Source organism: Ptiloglossa arizonensis, chromosome 5 (genome assembly GCF_051014685.1).
Source record: "Ptiloglossa arizonensis isolate GNS036 chromosome 5, iyPtiAriz1_principal, whole genome shotgun sequence".
Taxonomy (NCBI): Eukaryota; Metazoa; Arthropoda; class Insecta; order Hymenoptera; family Colletidae; genus Ptiloglossa; species Ptiloglossa arizonensis.
In genome coordinates this window covers 25,597,646-25,613,108 of record NC_135052.1, presented here as the reverse complement: position 1 = coordinate 25,613,108, position 15,463 = coordinate 25,597,646, and the positions used below count along the sequence as shown (strand labels likewise).

The 15,463-nt window shown below is 37.9% G+C and overlaps 1 protein-coding gene across 4 annotated transcripts in view; it reads right to left on the bottom strand.

The window, feature by feature from the left end:
• Positions 1 to 15,463, bottom strand: part of LOC143147612 (acetylcholinesterase) — a 117,336-nt gene that overhangs the window by 25,333 nt on the left and 76,540 nt on the right. For 3 of the 4 annotated variants that reach the window (XM_076312999.1, XM_076313001.1, XM_076313000.1), the window contains 3 exons: positions 5,168 to 5,491; positions 3,949 to 4,179; positions 222 to 513 (listed from right to left, as the gene is read on the bottom strand). In XM_076312999.1, coding sequence (XP_076169114.1) covers positions 222 to 513; positions 3,949 to 4,179; positions 5,168 to 5,480 — 836 coding nt within the window. In that variant the 5' untranslated portion in view covers positions 5,481 to 5,491. Of the gene's footprint in view, positions 1 to 221; positions 514 to 3,948; positions 4,180 to 5,167; positions 5,492 to 13,445; positions 13,622 to 15,463 lie in introns of those variants that run through there. The other variant, XM_076313002.1, reaches the window with a different exon arrangement.

Sequence of the window (15,463 nt, the reverse complement as noted above, 5' to 3'; positions counted from 1 at the left end):
CGGAGGATCGAAGCGACCATTTAGACACACAACCCACTACCGGTCGTAGGTTTTGAACTGCCCAGGCTCGACGTACAGGGCACTGACCGTGTCACGTGTGACGTTCCAATAGGAAGCTCGAAGACTACGATCGGTAGCGTAGGATAGCACCCAGGCATATGGCAATTAGGCAAGCAAGAACAAACGAATGATAAACTGACTAAGGAGAAAAAGGTATGCACCTTGACAGAGGCGAAAGTAGGTGCATAGAAACGGAAACGGCGCCCGCGCTCTCTCCGAACAGGGTCACGTTGTCAGGATTTCCGCCAAAGGCAGCGATATTGTCGCGGACCCACTGAAGGGCCATCAGCTGATCGAACAGACCGGCATTCCCAGGTACGTCCGACGTTCCGAAGTACAGGAAACCCAGGCTGGCGACTCGATATTGCATCGAGACCAGAATCACATTTTCCTCCGAGACCAAGGTTTTGTGATCGTAAACATCGAGGGTCGCCGATCCGGAGTAAAAGCCACCTACAAGGATGTTCGCGCGATTCCATCTCGACTCTCATTCGCTCACTTTCTAGTTCTCTCTGTTTCTCTTTGTTTCTATCTCTCTCTCTCTCTATCTCTCTCTTTCAAAAGAAAGAAAGAATGAAAGGAAAAAAAAAACAGGGAAGAGAAATCTTTATTTGCTAAATAGACCGCGCGAGGAATCGAGTAAACTAATGCCTGCGCCATTTACGGTTGGCTTGGTGAGAGAGTCACCTCGGTGTTGTTTAGGCAGCGCTGTCCAACGTGGGAGAGGGGATGGGAGGAGAAGGAGGAGACTCTCGTGCGCCTGGTTCTCTTTCAAATCGTTCTTTCCCTCTCACACGGCATACCTACTGTCCGTTTGTGACAATTTACATCCCCACTCTACTTGACAGTCTACTGCTGTCGACCTTCGTCACCCTCCTCGGCCAAAAGCGAATATGCCCGTGGTGGTATAGAAGCTGGTAGACTGTAAACTAGAGTGGTTGGTCAAGGACGGTGGCGAAGATCGGCAACGGTAGACTGCAAAGTAAAATAGGGATGGAATGGGCTAACGAGTTGTTAGGCTAACGGTAGACTGTAGTCTAGACAGGAGTTGTAGAAGGTTAACGAGTGGTTAGATTAAGGGTAGACTGTAGACTAGAGAGGGATCATGGAAGGCTAACAAGTGGTTAGGTTAACGATAGACTGTAGACTAAAGAGGGATTGCAGAAGGCTAACAAGTGGTTAGGTAATGATAGACTGTAGATTAAAGAGGGATTGTAGAAGGCTAACGAGTGTTTTGACTGACGGTAGACTGTAGACTAGATAGGAGTTGTAGAAGGTTAACGAGTGGTTAGATCAAGGGTAGACTGTAGACTAGAGAGGGATCATAGAAGGCTAGCAAGTGGTTAGGTTAACGGTAGAGTGGAAACTGGGGTAGGGTTGTAGAAGACTAACGAGTGTTTCCAACCCCCACTCTATCATTGTCAATCTATGCTACCTTCCTCGACCAATAGCGATCATGCACGTGGTGGTAGGAGAACTAGTAGAGTGTGAAGTAGTGTGGGGATGTAAACATTTGTCAGCCTCTTCTCGCGAACGGACAGTACGTTGTCAAAGGAACCATGTGACACTAAAGAAATAGCTATGATAAGCTAGCGTGTTCGTGGTTGCCTTCTTCGCGGCGCGTGGTGTCCATGGCAACGCGGATAAGAAAGGGAGGACCCTAGAGATCTCGTATAACCTCACTTGGACAGCACTGGTTTAGGGGTTTATATGGTTCGTCTCGCGAGGATTAGGCGGCACAATTAGAATGTACAGGGTGGGATTGAACATCGGAGTATAACCGAGGAAGGGGTGTTTCTTTGTGTCGAAAGAAATTGAAGATTGGCATAGAATATTTTGTTCATAGAAAGCTCCGTTTTTAAGAAATTTGGTTTGCACAATTCATCGTATACGTATTCGGTACGACAGTGTTCACAGAATGATACTCTAGACTAGTGTTTTTAAAAGTGGTGGGGTTACGACTCTTAGGGGAGGGGCGTTACAATACAAGGAGGTGTGAGAAAAAATGTTTAATCTAGAAAAATATAAATAAAAATTTAAATAATTTAAATTTTTGTTCCATTTTTACACGTGGAATCACCACTTCTTCGCTTGTACTATAATTTCCGGTTCACCCTGTATACTGTGCAATCAATTTTAATTTACTTAGGGAAAAGATTGAGACAGAGTCTGTTCAAGTGATCGCTAGAATTTCTCACAGGAAAATTGGTGCAGATTGACACATCATGACACGTTCACTGTATCTCGAGATTTTCTCAACGGAACTGATACGTTTATTAAAGGGGAAAGAGATCAAATTATTCAAAATACGTTTATCTACAATTTTTTCAATTTCGAAATCGTTCGTTTTGGCGCACAACTACAGACTATAGTCGGAACGAAATCAACGTCAGTGGTCGTGAAATTTAATTTTTTAAAAAACAAAAAAAAATATTTTTTACGATTTCGAAGATTTAGAAACTCATAATTTTTTCACAGGGGTGTTTTTACCATCAACATGCTTTTATTCCCGGAACCAAAAATAGTTCTTATCAACGTCGCTATAACTACATTTTGGCATGAGTTAAACATTTTTTTATTCTTTTGAAATTGTCGAATTTCGATCGAAAAATATACAAATATATTTTAACCACCTAAAACTTCAAGAAAATGTAACGAGAAAAAATTAGTTTACGTCAACGGCTAAAATGAAAGATTTCTTCAAGATCGTGTTAAACACTCTCATCTGGTCTAGGTCTATAAAAAGTAATACACTCGAAGCTCTCTATGTGCTCAGAAGTCATTGTAAACTCTTGGTGATTCAAGATACTCAATGAGACTTAACATCGTTATCTGGTTACCCGTGAGGCACAGAATAGGGTTGTTAAAGGGAGGGGAGTTGAGGGGTAGTCAAACTGTCCGATGAGGATAATCGTTTCCTGAGTGGCCTTGAATGGTCAATCGAGTTTGTTCCGACTACAGTCTACCGTTTCCGCAAAAACGTCTCACGATCTCGTTTTCTCTTGATCGTTCCGTCCTACAATCTGGGCCGAAGGAATTACAGTAACCCCTCTTTAAAACATCGCATTTGTCACGTATAAACCGTACCGAACCATCACCACCGCTGTTTATGTTCTTCACGATTGAAAAATCGTGAATCGTTTATACCATTTCATTATATCTTCGTGAGAATATTGGCAACGGATTAGAAAAATTCTCCCGATAAAAATGAGTCCAAACACGACCATATTCGGACAATTTTGCATTTCGTCAAATAAAAAAATTTTCAAAAATGATTCCTATGACGTACAAAGAGAAACAATCGGAATAAAGTCTTGTTTGGTCTTATTTTCATCGAATCTCGTCGATCCATTGATGTTACTCTCGTGAAGATACAATGTAAAATATAAAATTACGTAGATTGCAGTAGTGGGTTAATAAACAAATTTTCAAAAATAATTTCTACAACGCGTAGGAAGAAATGATCCAAATACGGTCTTGTTTGGGTTCATTTTTATCGGTAGAATCTCGCCGATCCGTTAATATTGTTCTCGCGAGGATACAATGGGAAACAATTGATTAATAATTTATTAATTTATTAATTCTCAAGTAGAGTCATTCTCTTGACTCTCCTTGTCGGTAGTGGTTGGATCTCGGTGGCCCTAGACACGAAAAGATCGATTCCAGGAACCAGTTTGCTAGTCTCCCTCGTTAAAGCGTTCCGAACGGACCCAAATGTGACCTTTTAACGCGGGGTTACTGTATTTAGGTTCGAAACGACACGCCGCGTTAAACGTAAGCCCCCTTGTGTAGGAACGGTTCACTCATGCGATACGGTGGCGTTTTTTTAATAATCGTAACGATCTTTGATCTACGGTTCGGATGGAACAGGTGTCAGCTGGAACTCACCACCGAATATCCATACCATAACAGCGGCATTGGTAGGCCTAGGCCGTGGAGCGACCACGTTCACGTAAAGGCAATCCTCGCTCAGCGGCGTGTTCGGATTCCACATAGTCGCGCCTGGGAAGTCGCCGAACACCGTGTCAAGAATCTGCACGCAGCTATTCGGCAGCGTGGTAGCGTTCAGGATCCCCGACCACCGTTCCGCCGGCCTCGGATGCCGAAATCTCAGGTGTCCTGGAACAAAAGTCCGCATCCCGTTCGTCTCTTCCACGTGTAAGGAGGTAAAAGCTGTTCCAAGTTCAGGGGACAGGTATATACACCATGGGTTGAGATTAGCGACACAAACGGGGACCAGGGAGATTCTATGGCTGGTGACAAGATGAAAATGTGGAGCAACGAGATCGCGTCAGAGGCATCGTTTTCGAGAAAAATGCATTTGGAAATCGATCTGGTACGTGTGCATCTAATTGTGCTAAAAATTCTCTACCCTTGATAATTGGCTGTCCCGAATTTTGATCAGCATCGAACATTTCGAGGGAATAGCACCGTTTAAATCTTAGGTAGTGAATGTTGGGTCAACGCTGACCCGGAGTATTCGTTGCAACAGATGGAGTATAATAATTTTATGCGAAACGTGGTGGAAACGATGTTAAATGTTTTACCAAATGTGATCATCGTTCAAACTTTGTATCTAATAATCGTGCAGCGAAGCAAGAAAAATTAAATTATACAGGGTGTTTTTTTTATATGCTATACTATCGTACTGTGCATAACAAATTATAGTGCCGTGTTTAAAAGAATTAAATTAATTTTATCAAACCAGTTGTAACAAACAAAATATTTTACATCGCTTGACATCGTGACCACCGTACCGGACAACTTTCGTTGGAACATGTTTTTCGCAAGATCATTTTCATAAAAGATACTTCACCGTATCGAGATAAAATAGACACCTTGTAGGTATTGTAGTAACCGTGGAAATAAAAAGATAGTTAAATATTGTCCTTTTTAATTTTATTTTCGATTTTATTTTGAACGGTATACTATTTCTCGGGTCATATTTGACCCTGCATCCGCGTGCTTGAGAGTCTAACGACATCCCTCGTGAAGAGAGGACAGATTCGAGGAGGAGGGGGAGGGATGAGGAACGCGAGACCCGACGTCTCGAAATGGCACGCCGTCTCCGGGGAAAGGTTAATTAGATCGAGTAGGTTGAACCTACCGAGAGGTTTCTGCGCGTAAGGGATTCCGAACCAGGCGTCGACCTCCTTCCCCGTGGTGGCATTCATGGTCTTGCCCATGACCTTGCCCTTCTTCGTCTCAACAACCAGCGAATCGTCGTTCGAATTGAGGGCAGCCGGCCTTGGCAGCTCCTCGCTCGTTCTGAAACCTTTCGCGTCCTCGTGGGACATGTCCGCGTGGTGTCTACTCCTGTGGGACGGGGAGCACCAGCAGACGTTCAGCTGGACAAGCATCGTTAAGCTTAGCACCATCAGGACCTCGTACTTCGTCAAGGAACTTCGGTTTCTCGGCATCGTGTCCTCGCCTGAAACATTTTGTTTAAGTTTGGTACGCGCGCTCCAATAGAAAGAGAAAAAGAAAAAAATTCGGTAATTGTTTACAAGTTTGCCCTTCACCTCGATTTCGATAACATTGAAATAATTTATCAAGGTCGTCGTTCTGAACAACTTTTTCCTATAGATGTTACCGTCGCTCAGCTTTAGTTTTTAAGATATTTGCGAAAAATTGTTGATACTATATTTATCGATTCGTTTACATCATTTTTTATTTACTTCGTTAATTATTTACTTACATATTTATTTATTCATTTACGGGCAAAAATTCTCTGGCATACAGACAAAAAGAAATACAATGGCAGTTAGGTGCAGGTAGTCAACACATGAGATCGAAGGTCTGTTTACAGAACAGACACCTGGATAATGGGGACAATTCATAAAAGATTACTGTAGGAGTGTTTAAAAATTTCTTTACATCCTAATTAATCCTAACTTAATCGATTCTACAGACATTTTTCTGAAGAACGATTTGCATTTTGAGCAGGCCGAGAAAATATTCATCGGCAACGAGCCATAGCTGTAAGCAACAAACGCCGATGGAGGGTTCCAACGGGGCATCCACTATGTGTAAATAATGTTTGACTTTTTCTTTTAATACTTCAGAGTTCTGCTGTTCTTTCTCGTATATTTCTGTGAATACCAATAATTAAACTATGGCTTCTTAATCAATTTCAATCAACAGAAATTGCATTAATCTAATATTTAAAATTCGCAGCCAATTAGCTCGGTACTACCCGCGACGAAGGGTTATCGTTCGTCGCGAGTAATGCCGATTACCAGGTCTCACCACGTGGAGGTTCCAGCGAGCGGAGACCCGGAGAGAGATAGATGGAATCAATGTTCCATCGATCTCCCTCGGCGCGCAATACAAACGAAATTACCAAACCAGGAAGATGGAAGGAATCAAAGTTCCTTCGATCTGCCGGTTTAGTTTTGCCGAGCGATCACATTGTGGAAAAAATGAGGCAAAATTGGGAAAGACGCGACGCGTACCGTATAGTTGGTCCTACTAGGTCTATCCCGTTTCCCCTCAGTGGGCCCGATTGTCGGGTGAAATGCGCGACGCCTCCACTCCTTCTCAGAGGAGGAGTGCCCCGTTTCTCACAACTCCGTGTCAGCACACGCAGACCGTGGACCCGACTGATGAAGCTTTACGTAGAGAGGGTCTTATCCTGGAGGCTTCCACAGGGACCGGCATGGATACCTGCCCCTGTGTTCACTTCATGTTCTCTCGAGAAGCGGACACACCAGAAGAGACGCCGATAGACCGTTCGGACCACCTGCACGGCCGGTCACTTGCTTATGCAACAAGCAGAGGTGGCCGGGCTGAGAAACGAGGAACGAGCAAAAATAAGCTAATTGTTCGATAATTGCTCGGCAGAGAACAGAGATTCGTACACGGAGGCCTTAAAACTAAAGTTTAAACTAGTTAAAACTAACTTAGCCTAAACTAAACCAAAGATCCAACGAAGGATGCGACGAGAGAGTCCTCTTCGTTCTTCGTTTTCCGATGTATTACCTAAGAGAAACCTAAAGTCGAGGAAATATAGATAGAAAATAGAAAATAGAAATAAAGTTGGTTAGTGATTAAATATAGTCGTGCAGTAACAAAGAAAATAAACGAAGCAGTGACAAAAATAAATAAATATGGAAAAACAAGTACAAATTGAAATCAGAGAACAAATAGAGTAGATTAAACAAAGGAAAAAGTGAAAAAAGAAAGAAGGATTGAGAGAGTGGTCATCAAGAGGGCAACCGGCGTCCTTCGCTGTCCGCGGAGGGTCCAGTACGTAAAAATGGAGAGGTCCAACCGCCTCGGAGGCTCCCTGTGAAATGAAATTTTCGTTAACTGGGGGCTCCTTATATACCCACCACAAGGTCACTTACAGTTACTTCGATTGTCTTTGTTCGATTTAATCGAATATTTGAAGAAATTGATGGCTTTTAAGACATTATTTACACTAGGACATTGTTAATAATTGTTTAAACTATAGTCCTACGACGGTTGTTAATAATTATGATAAATAAATATCAAGATATTGCGAAATCTGTGAAGGGAAACGATTTTAATGAATGTTTATTCCTCTATGCGATTGTTATTAATATTTATGCATGTTCCGAATATTAATGTTACAATACACATCTTATTCATGCATTATAAATAATTAATTTGCCTAAGGAAACTAATTTTAATGGAGATTCGAAGTACAGAAGTGTTTCTTAAAGTTTTAAAGCATGAAAAGTAATAATTGTTTATCAGATACATTAATTTAACGTCTGTTTAATTCGTATAATGTATACTATACGCATAAAAGTTGCATTTTTTACTTAAAAGCGCCGTAATTCGATTAATCGCTTTTCTAGATAGAAAAATCATCGCGATAAACACTTGTGAATCGATAATCGATATGTGTAGCCTTGACAATGTCGGTTGGACCTCAATGAAAAATTCGATCGCGAACAAAGAATACTTCAACTAAATGATATTTTAAGCCATTATTTATAGTAGGAAATTGTTAATAACTGTTTAAACTATGGTCCTACGACAGTTGTTAATAATTATGATAAATAAACATCAAGATATTGCGAAATCTGCGAAGAGGAACGGTTTTAGTGAATTTTTGTTCACCCACGCAATTGTTATTAACATTTATGCAGGTTTCGAATATTAACATTAGAATGTGCACCTTGTTTGTGCATTATAAATGATTAATTACTTTACAAATATTAATTTTGATCGACAATCGACAAACATACGAATACCACGTTTTACTTTAATTTTTGATCAAATTTAATTTCTATAGGCAAATCAATCATTTATAATGCACAAATAAGATGCATTCTGTAACATTAATTATACGGAATATGCGTAATTGTTAATAACAATCGAGTGGATAAACAAAAATTCACTGAAACCATTCCCCTTCGCAGATTTCGCAATATCTTGATGTTTATTTATCATAATTATTAACAACTGTCGTAGGACCATAGTTTAAACAGTTATTAACAATTTCCTACTATAAATAATGGCTTAAAATATCATTTAGTTGAAGTATTCTTTGTTCGCGATTGAATTTTTCATCGAGGTCCAACTGACATTGTGAAGGCCACAGGTATCGATTATCGATTTACAAGTGTTCATCACGAAGATTTTTCTATCTAAAGAAGCAATTAATCGAATTTCGGCGCTTTTAAGTAATTATACAACTTTTATGCGTATAGTATACATTATACGAATTAAACAAACGTTAAATTAATGTATCTGATAAACAATTATTACTTTTTATGCTTTAAAACTTTAAGAAACACTTCTGTACTTCGAATCTCCATCAAAATTAGTTTTCCTAGGCAAATTAATTATTTATAATGCATGAATAAGATGCGTATTGTAACATTAATATTCGGAACATGCATAAATATTAATAACAATCGCATAGAGGAATAAACATTCATTAAAATCGTTTCCCTTCACAGATTTCGCAATATCTTGATATTTATTTATCATAATTATTAACAACCGTCGTAGGACTATAGTTTAAACAATTATTAACAATGTCCTAGTGTAAATAATGTCTTAAAAGCCATAAATTTCTTCAAATAATCGATTAAATCGAACAAAGACAATTGAAGTAACTGTAAGTGACCTTGTGGTGGGTATATAAGGAGCCCCCAGTTAACGAAAATTTCATTTCACAGGGAGCCTCCGAGGCGGTTGGACCTCTCCATTTTTACGTACTGGACCCTCCGCGGACAGCCAAGGACGCCGGTTGCCCTCTTGATGACCACTCTCTCAATTCTTCTTTCTTTTTTCACTTTTTTCTTTGTTTAATCTACTCTATTTGTTCTGTGATTTCAATTTGTACTTGTTTTGCATATTTATTGTTTTTTGTCACTGCTTCGTTCATTTTCTTTGTTACTGCACGACTATATTTAATCACTAACCAACTTCATTTCTATTTTCTATTTTCTATCTATATTTCCTCGACTTTAGGTTTCTCTTAGGTAGGTACATCGGAAAACGAAGAACGAAGAGGACTCTCTCGTCGCATCCTTCGTTGGATCTTTGGTTTAGTTTAGGCTAAGTTAGTTTTAACTAGTTTAAACTTTAGTTTTAAGGCCTCCGTGTACGAATCTCTGTGCTCTGCCGAGCAATTATTGAACAATTAGCTTATTTTTGCTCGTTCCTCGTTTCTCAGCCCGGCCACCTCTGCTTGTTGCATAAGCAAGTGACCGGCCGTGCAGGTGGTCCGAACGGTCTATCTGCGTCTCTTCTGGTGTGTCCGCTTCTCGAGAGAACATGAAGTGAACACAGGGGCAGGTATCCATGCCGGTCCCTGTGGAAGCCTCCAGGATAAGACCCTCTCTACGTAAAGCTTCATCAGTCGGGTCCACGGTCTGCGTGTGCTGACACGGAGTTGTGAGAAATGGGGCACTCCTCCTCTGAGGAGGAGTGGAGGCGTCGCGCATTTCACCCGACAATCGGGCCCACTGAGGGGAAACGGGATAGACCTAGTAGGACCAACTACACGGTTCGCGTCGCGTCTTTCCCAATTTTGCCTCATTTTTTTCATAATGTGATCGCTCGGCAGAACTAAACCAAGAGATCGAAGTTGATTCCTTCCATCTTCTTGGTTTAGTAACTTCGTTTGTATTGCGCGTCGAGGGAGATCGATGGAACTTTGATTCCATCTATCTCTCTCCGGGTCTCCGCTCGCAGCAACCTCCACGTGGTGAGACCTGGTAATCTGTATTACTCGCGACGAAGGATTATCGTTCGTCGCGGATAGTACCGAGCTAATTGGCTGCGAATTTTAAATATTAGATTAATGCAATTTCTGTTGATTGAAATTGATTAAGAAATCATAGTTCAATGATTGGTATTCTCAGAAATATACGAGAAAGAACAGCAGAACTCTGAAGTATTAAAAGAAAAAAGCTTAGAACAGATTAGGCTTAGATTTATTTGAGAAGGAAATAAGGGTAATAGAATACCTATAGTAGTCATATAGTTTGTTTTAGTTTGAACGTTAAAGGATGTATTAAATCCATAGTGTTATATTTAGAAAGATAGAATAATTTATAATCCCTATTTAGATGCCATTCTCACACAAATAAAGTAGCTCTCAATGTAAATTAAGATTTGAACGTCATTCATGAATGTATAATGTAACGGCCAATGTGTTAAATGTTGGTTGCCGAGGCAACAATCGCTACATTCGAAAGCTTTTAGTGCCTTTTGAATTTCTTATATAAATTCAAGACAATGGCTTGCTGTGTAACAAATGTTGAAGCAAGTAATTTATTAAAACGCTTCCGACTCCAAATTTTGGATTCTTTTCAAGTATATCACAAAATGGTTGATTTAAACGAAGGATTACGAATAAAAGAAGAAAGTGTATCGTTCGAAATAAATTTAATCCGAAGAATATTTATAATGGATTCATCTCGGTGTAAAGGATTCACATACAATATTAACACAAAATAATTTAAAGACTCACTTATAATTTCATTTCGTATTATTTTATATAAAGTTTAGTCGGTTCAAACCTCGATGTTTTAACTTAAAAAATAATAATAATAATACTATTACACGTCCCTCTTCAAACAATGCAATTTTGTTCTAAAGAATGTTTTTATGGATAACGTTCTCGAAAATCACAATACCAATACTATTTTACAATACTATTTTTATCATCGACTTCGTCATCACAAGGTGAGAATCCATAAAAAATAATAATACAATTTACGTACTCGAAAATTACAATATTACTGTTTTACAATACTATTTTTATCATCGACTTTGTCATCAGGAGGTGAGAATCCATAAAAGATAATAACCCAATTAACGTACTCGAAAATTACAATACCATTACTGTCATCGTTCAATTATTCGCTAATTCACGAGCACGCGTTCCCTCGTGTACTTCCCCCGTTAAATGAAAACAAGAGATTCGCGTGACCGGCGGTCCCGTGTTCCACGACGACTCGAGCAAAGGAAACCGAGAGCCAAGGAAACCCAGCGACTCGTGAAAAATCTTAACCCAGTCTCGAGCGATAATTGTTTCTGTTCTCTCGGGCGAAACTGCCTCTGTCTCGACGCGAGGGAAAGTGGGGTTTGTTACTTCCACCACTGGCTCGTGAGAAGAGCGTAACCGAAATGCACTCGGAGAATCGAGCACTCCCAGAATGACTATGGGGCAAAGCGAGAGCACTTCGGGCACTTAAACGCTCGTCGCGATAAACGAACGTGTGGCGATTCGACGTGCTCGTGCCAATGGAAAGGAGAGCCCTTTACGCGAAACAGATAGCTTGAAAGCGATTGTTACCGCGAAGATCGCTCGAACCACGATTTATACAGGGTGACTACCTCGCCAGTGGACTTGGAAAAGGACATTCAGAAGTGACCCTCACCGATTGCGACAAAATTTGGCAGAGTGTTAGATCTGTGTTCGCAGATAAACGTAACTGTAATTTTAGCCGTAGATGATCGGCCAATTTTGAGAAAAGTAGGTATAAAAATTTGAAAAAATCTTGCAATCGTATATTCACACCAGAGGTCACTAGTTACTAGGCTAACCTGTAACGGTTATGGTCCAAATTTAATTACGAAAATTTATTTCTTTTTTTTTAGCCATTGACTATCATTGTTTAGTTTGTTTTTTAATTATTATTAATCGAACTATCTACTCCACGACTATATTCGATTATAGGGTTTTTTAAAATTGTTGTATTCACTTTTCTCAAAATTGGTCGATCATCTACGGTTGAAATTGAAGTTACGTTTGTTGTAGATAGAGATTTATCAGTCTGGTGCATTTCGTTGCCTGCATAACGTGTCAGGGTTGCCAACTTGGATTTATGAAAATCCCATCGACTCGAAATTTCGTAGAAGTTTGTGGGTTTTTCTTAAAATATTCGCGAATATTTACAGTGCTCCATTATAATATTCCAGAATAAAATTAATAAAAATTTGTATCATTTTTTACGTGCAAGTGTATATAGCAACTTTTAACATTGTAATTTATACATGGAAAAAAATCCCTAGATTTACGCAGATTTAACTAGATTTAACGTAAATGTAGCATTTAAGCTTGCAATTTACGCAATCCGTATATTTACGTGTATTTGCGTACATTTACGTACATCTACGGATTCCTTTTCTAAGTATAAATTAAAATTTACAATTCCTTGGAATATGTGGAACGATACCTTATTAAAATTTCATTTTACTATTATTTTCGACTCCAATTTTGATCACTTTGTTCAGGTCTCTGCCAAAGATATTTTCAATTTTACACGTAAAATGAGTGACAAAAATATTTGTACGCTACATTATAAAAAAATTCTCCTAACCTATAAGTCCGATTTTAACGAAAGCGTATGAACACATAAACCACACTAAGTTGCATATGACGCAATTTTTTTGTTGACAGAAAATGTTCCTAAGAGGATAAAATCAAACCCCAAAAATTCAATACTTTTTTATATTTTGAATAAAATTTTAATTTTTTCTAAGCATCAGGCAGTTCATTCATTACTGTCAGTAAGTGAGGCACATTGTCAGGTATTTTTGCAACTCTCAATAATTTATAGAGTGAATTGTTCCGTACCTTCTTGCGATTAAATTGTTGTTTAAAATTTTTTATCGTTACTTTATTGTTACTTCTATAATTATTGTACTATTTTCTTTTTTTTTTTGTACAACAAAGGTTCATTTCGTGTACGAGATAAAGAAACGTTAAATATTATTTAAGTATGTAAATAAATTTAGAATTTCCTCGATGTGTGTTCAAGTTTGCGAACATTGTGCCGAGTTAACAGTTTCTAGAAGCTGGCCCACGAAGTCTGGCCCGCGATCGATTCGTGCAACGCCATTCGACTAATTGGAGATAATGGTGTTGGCCTTTGTTCGAGCGCGCGTACCTCGTGTTTCGTTTTCCTATCGCTTTCGACGATCGTGTTTCCACCGTTTACACGGCCAATTAGGAGCATCTTTCGGTGTGCTGCGCATCGTCGAATCGATCCGCGCGAAATTTGCGACGTTGACCTCTTTTCTTCCAAGTCTGCTCGAAAGCTTGGTGCTAAGGGTGATTCTTAAGGGGGCATTCTGCTTCGGAAGGCTCGCGGAATGTTCGAGAATTATTTTCTGGGAAACGAGCAGAGGTAAAAATGTGAAACTTTGCAGGAATATTTATACACAATTCTATTAGTCAGGTGAATTTTTTCATGTCCATATGTATATTTTTACAGCGTTTGATCCGATTCGTAAGTGAAACATTCCGATTTGGAATGGTTTAAAATTAGGAAAAGTTTAAGAATTTTTTTCTATGGAACGAACAATGATAAAAATGTAAAACTTTGCGGGAATATTTATACACGATTCTGTTAGTCGGGTGAATTTTTTCATGTCCGTATGTATATTTTTACAGCGTTTGATCCGATTCGTAAGTGAAACATTCCGATTTGGAACGTTTAAAATTAGGAAAAGTTTAAGAATTTTTTTCTATGGAACGAACAACGATAAAAATGTAAAACTTTGCGGGAATATTTATACACGATTCTGTTAGTTAGGTGAATTTTTGGATATCCATATATATAATTTTACAGTACTTGACTCGATCGTTAAGAAGACATTGTGTGTTTGAATCGTTCAAGATTACGGAATATTTAAGAATTTGTTTTAAAGAAACGAGTAACGGTAAAACGATAAAACTTTCCAAGGATATTTATGTATGATATATACGATATATGAAATTAACGAAGATATTTATTTGAAATGTTTCACGAACATATTCCATTCAAAATAATCGTTTCATTTTTTAATCACTTTTCCAATACTACTTTACGTAGAACGGCGAGGTGATTTTATCGACTCAAAATGAATATACGTTTCCCGTTTTAAATAAATGGTGCAACCGTAAAATGCACATGCATCGTTGCATTCATTCTTTTGCAAAATATTAATTTCATTTTAAGTTACTCTAAATAAAATATTTTCCAATGGTCCGTTTTATCCCACCCTTCCTACTCTCGGACCTAACTCTCACGGATCATTTACTTCAATTCCTACAAAATTTTTTAAATAAACAAAAATTTAATAACGACGATCAATAAACGGTAATCAATACACGACAATGATGATCGTGCACATGCCCACATTTAAGCATTCTGTCATGAAAAATAAATTCATTTTTTGCACAAAAAATTGATAAGTTACCAAATAAATGAGAAAAGGTTATATTTAGTAACGGAAAATACGTTTTCGACTAATTTTTTTGGCAATTCTTCCAAAAGAGAAATAAAATCATTACTGTACATTTTCGACAAATTTTTTTGGCAATTTTTTCAAAAGAAAAAGAAAAATTTACTATACATTTTGGACTAATTTGTTTGGCAATTTTTTCTAAAGAAAAATACAATCATTACTATACATTTTCGACTAATTAATTTGGCAATTTTTTCAAAAAAAAAATACGATTATTACTATACATTTTGGACTAATTTTTTTGGCAATTCTTTCTAAAGAAAAATAGAATCATTACTATACATTTTTGATTAAATTTTTGGCAATCTTTTCAAAAGAAAAATACAATTATTATTATATATTTTCCACTAATTAATTTGGCAATTTTTTCAAAAGTAGAAGAAAATCATTACTATATATTTTCGACTAATTTTTTTGGCAATTTTTTCAAAAGTAGAAGAAAATTATTACTATACATTTTGGACTAATTTTTTTGGCAATTCTTTCTAAAGAAAAATACAATCATTACTATACATTTTCGACTAATTTGTTTGGCAATTTTTTCTAAAGAAAAATACAATCATTATTATATCTTTTCCACTAATTAATTTGGCAATTCTTTCAAAAGTAAAAGAAAATTATTACTATACATTTTGGATTAATTTTTTTGGCAATTCTTTCTAAAGAAAAATACAAT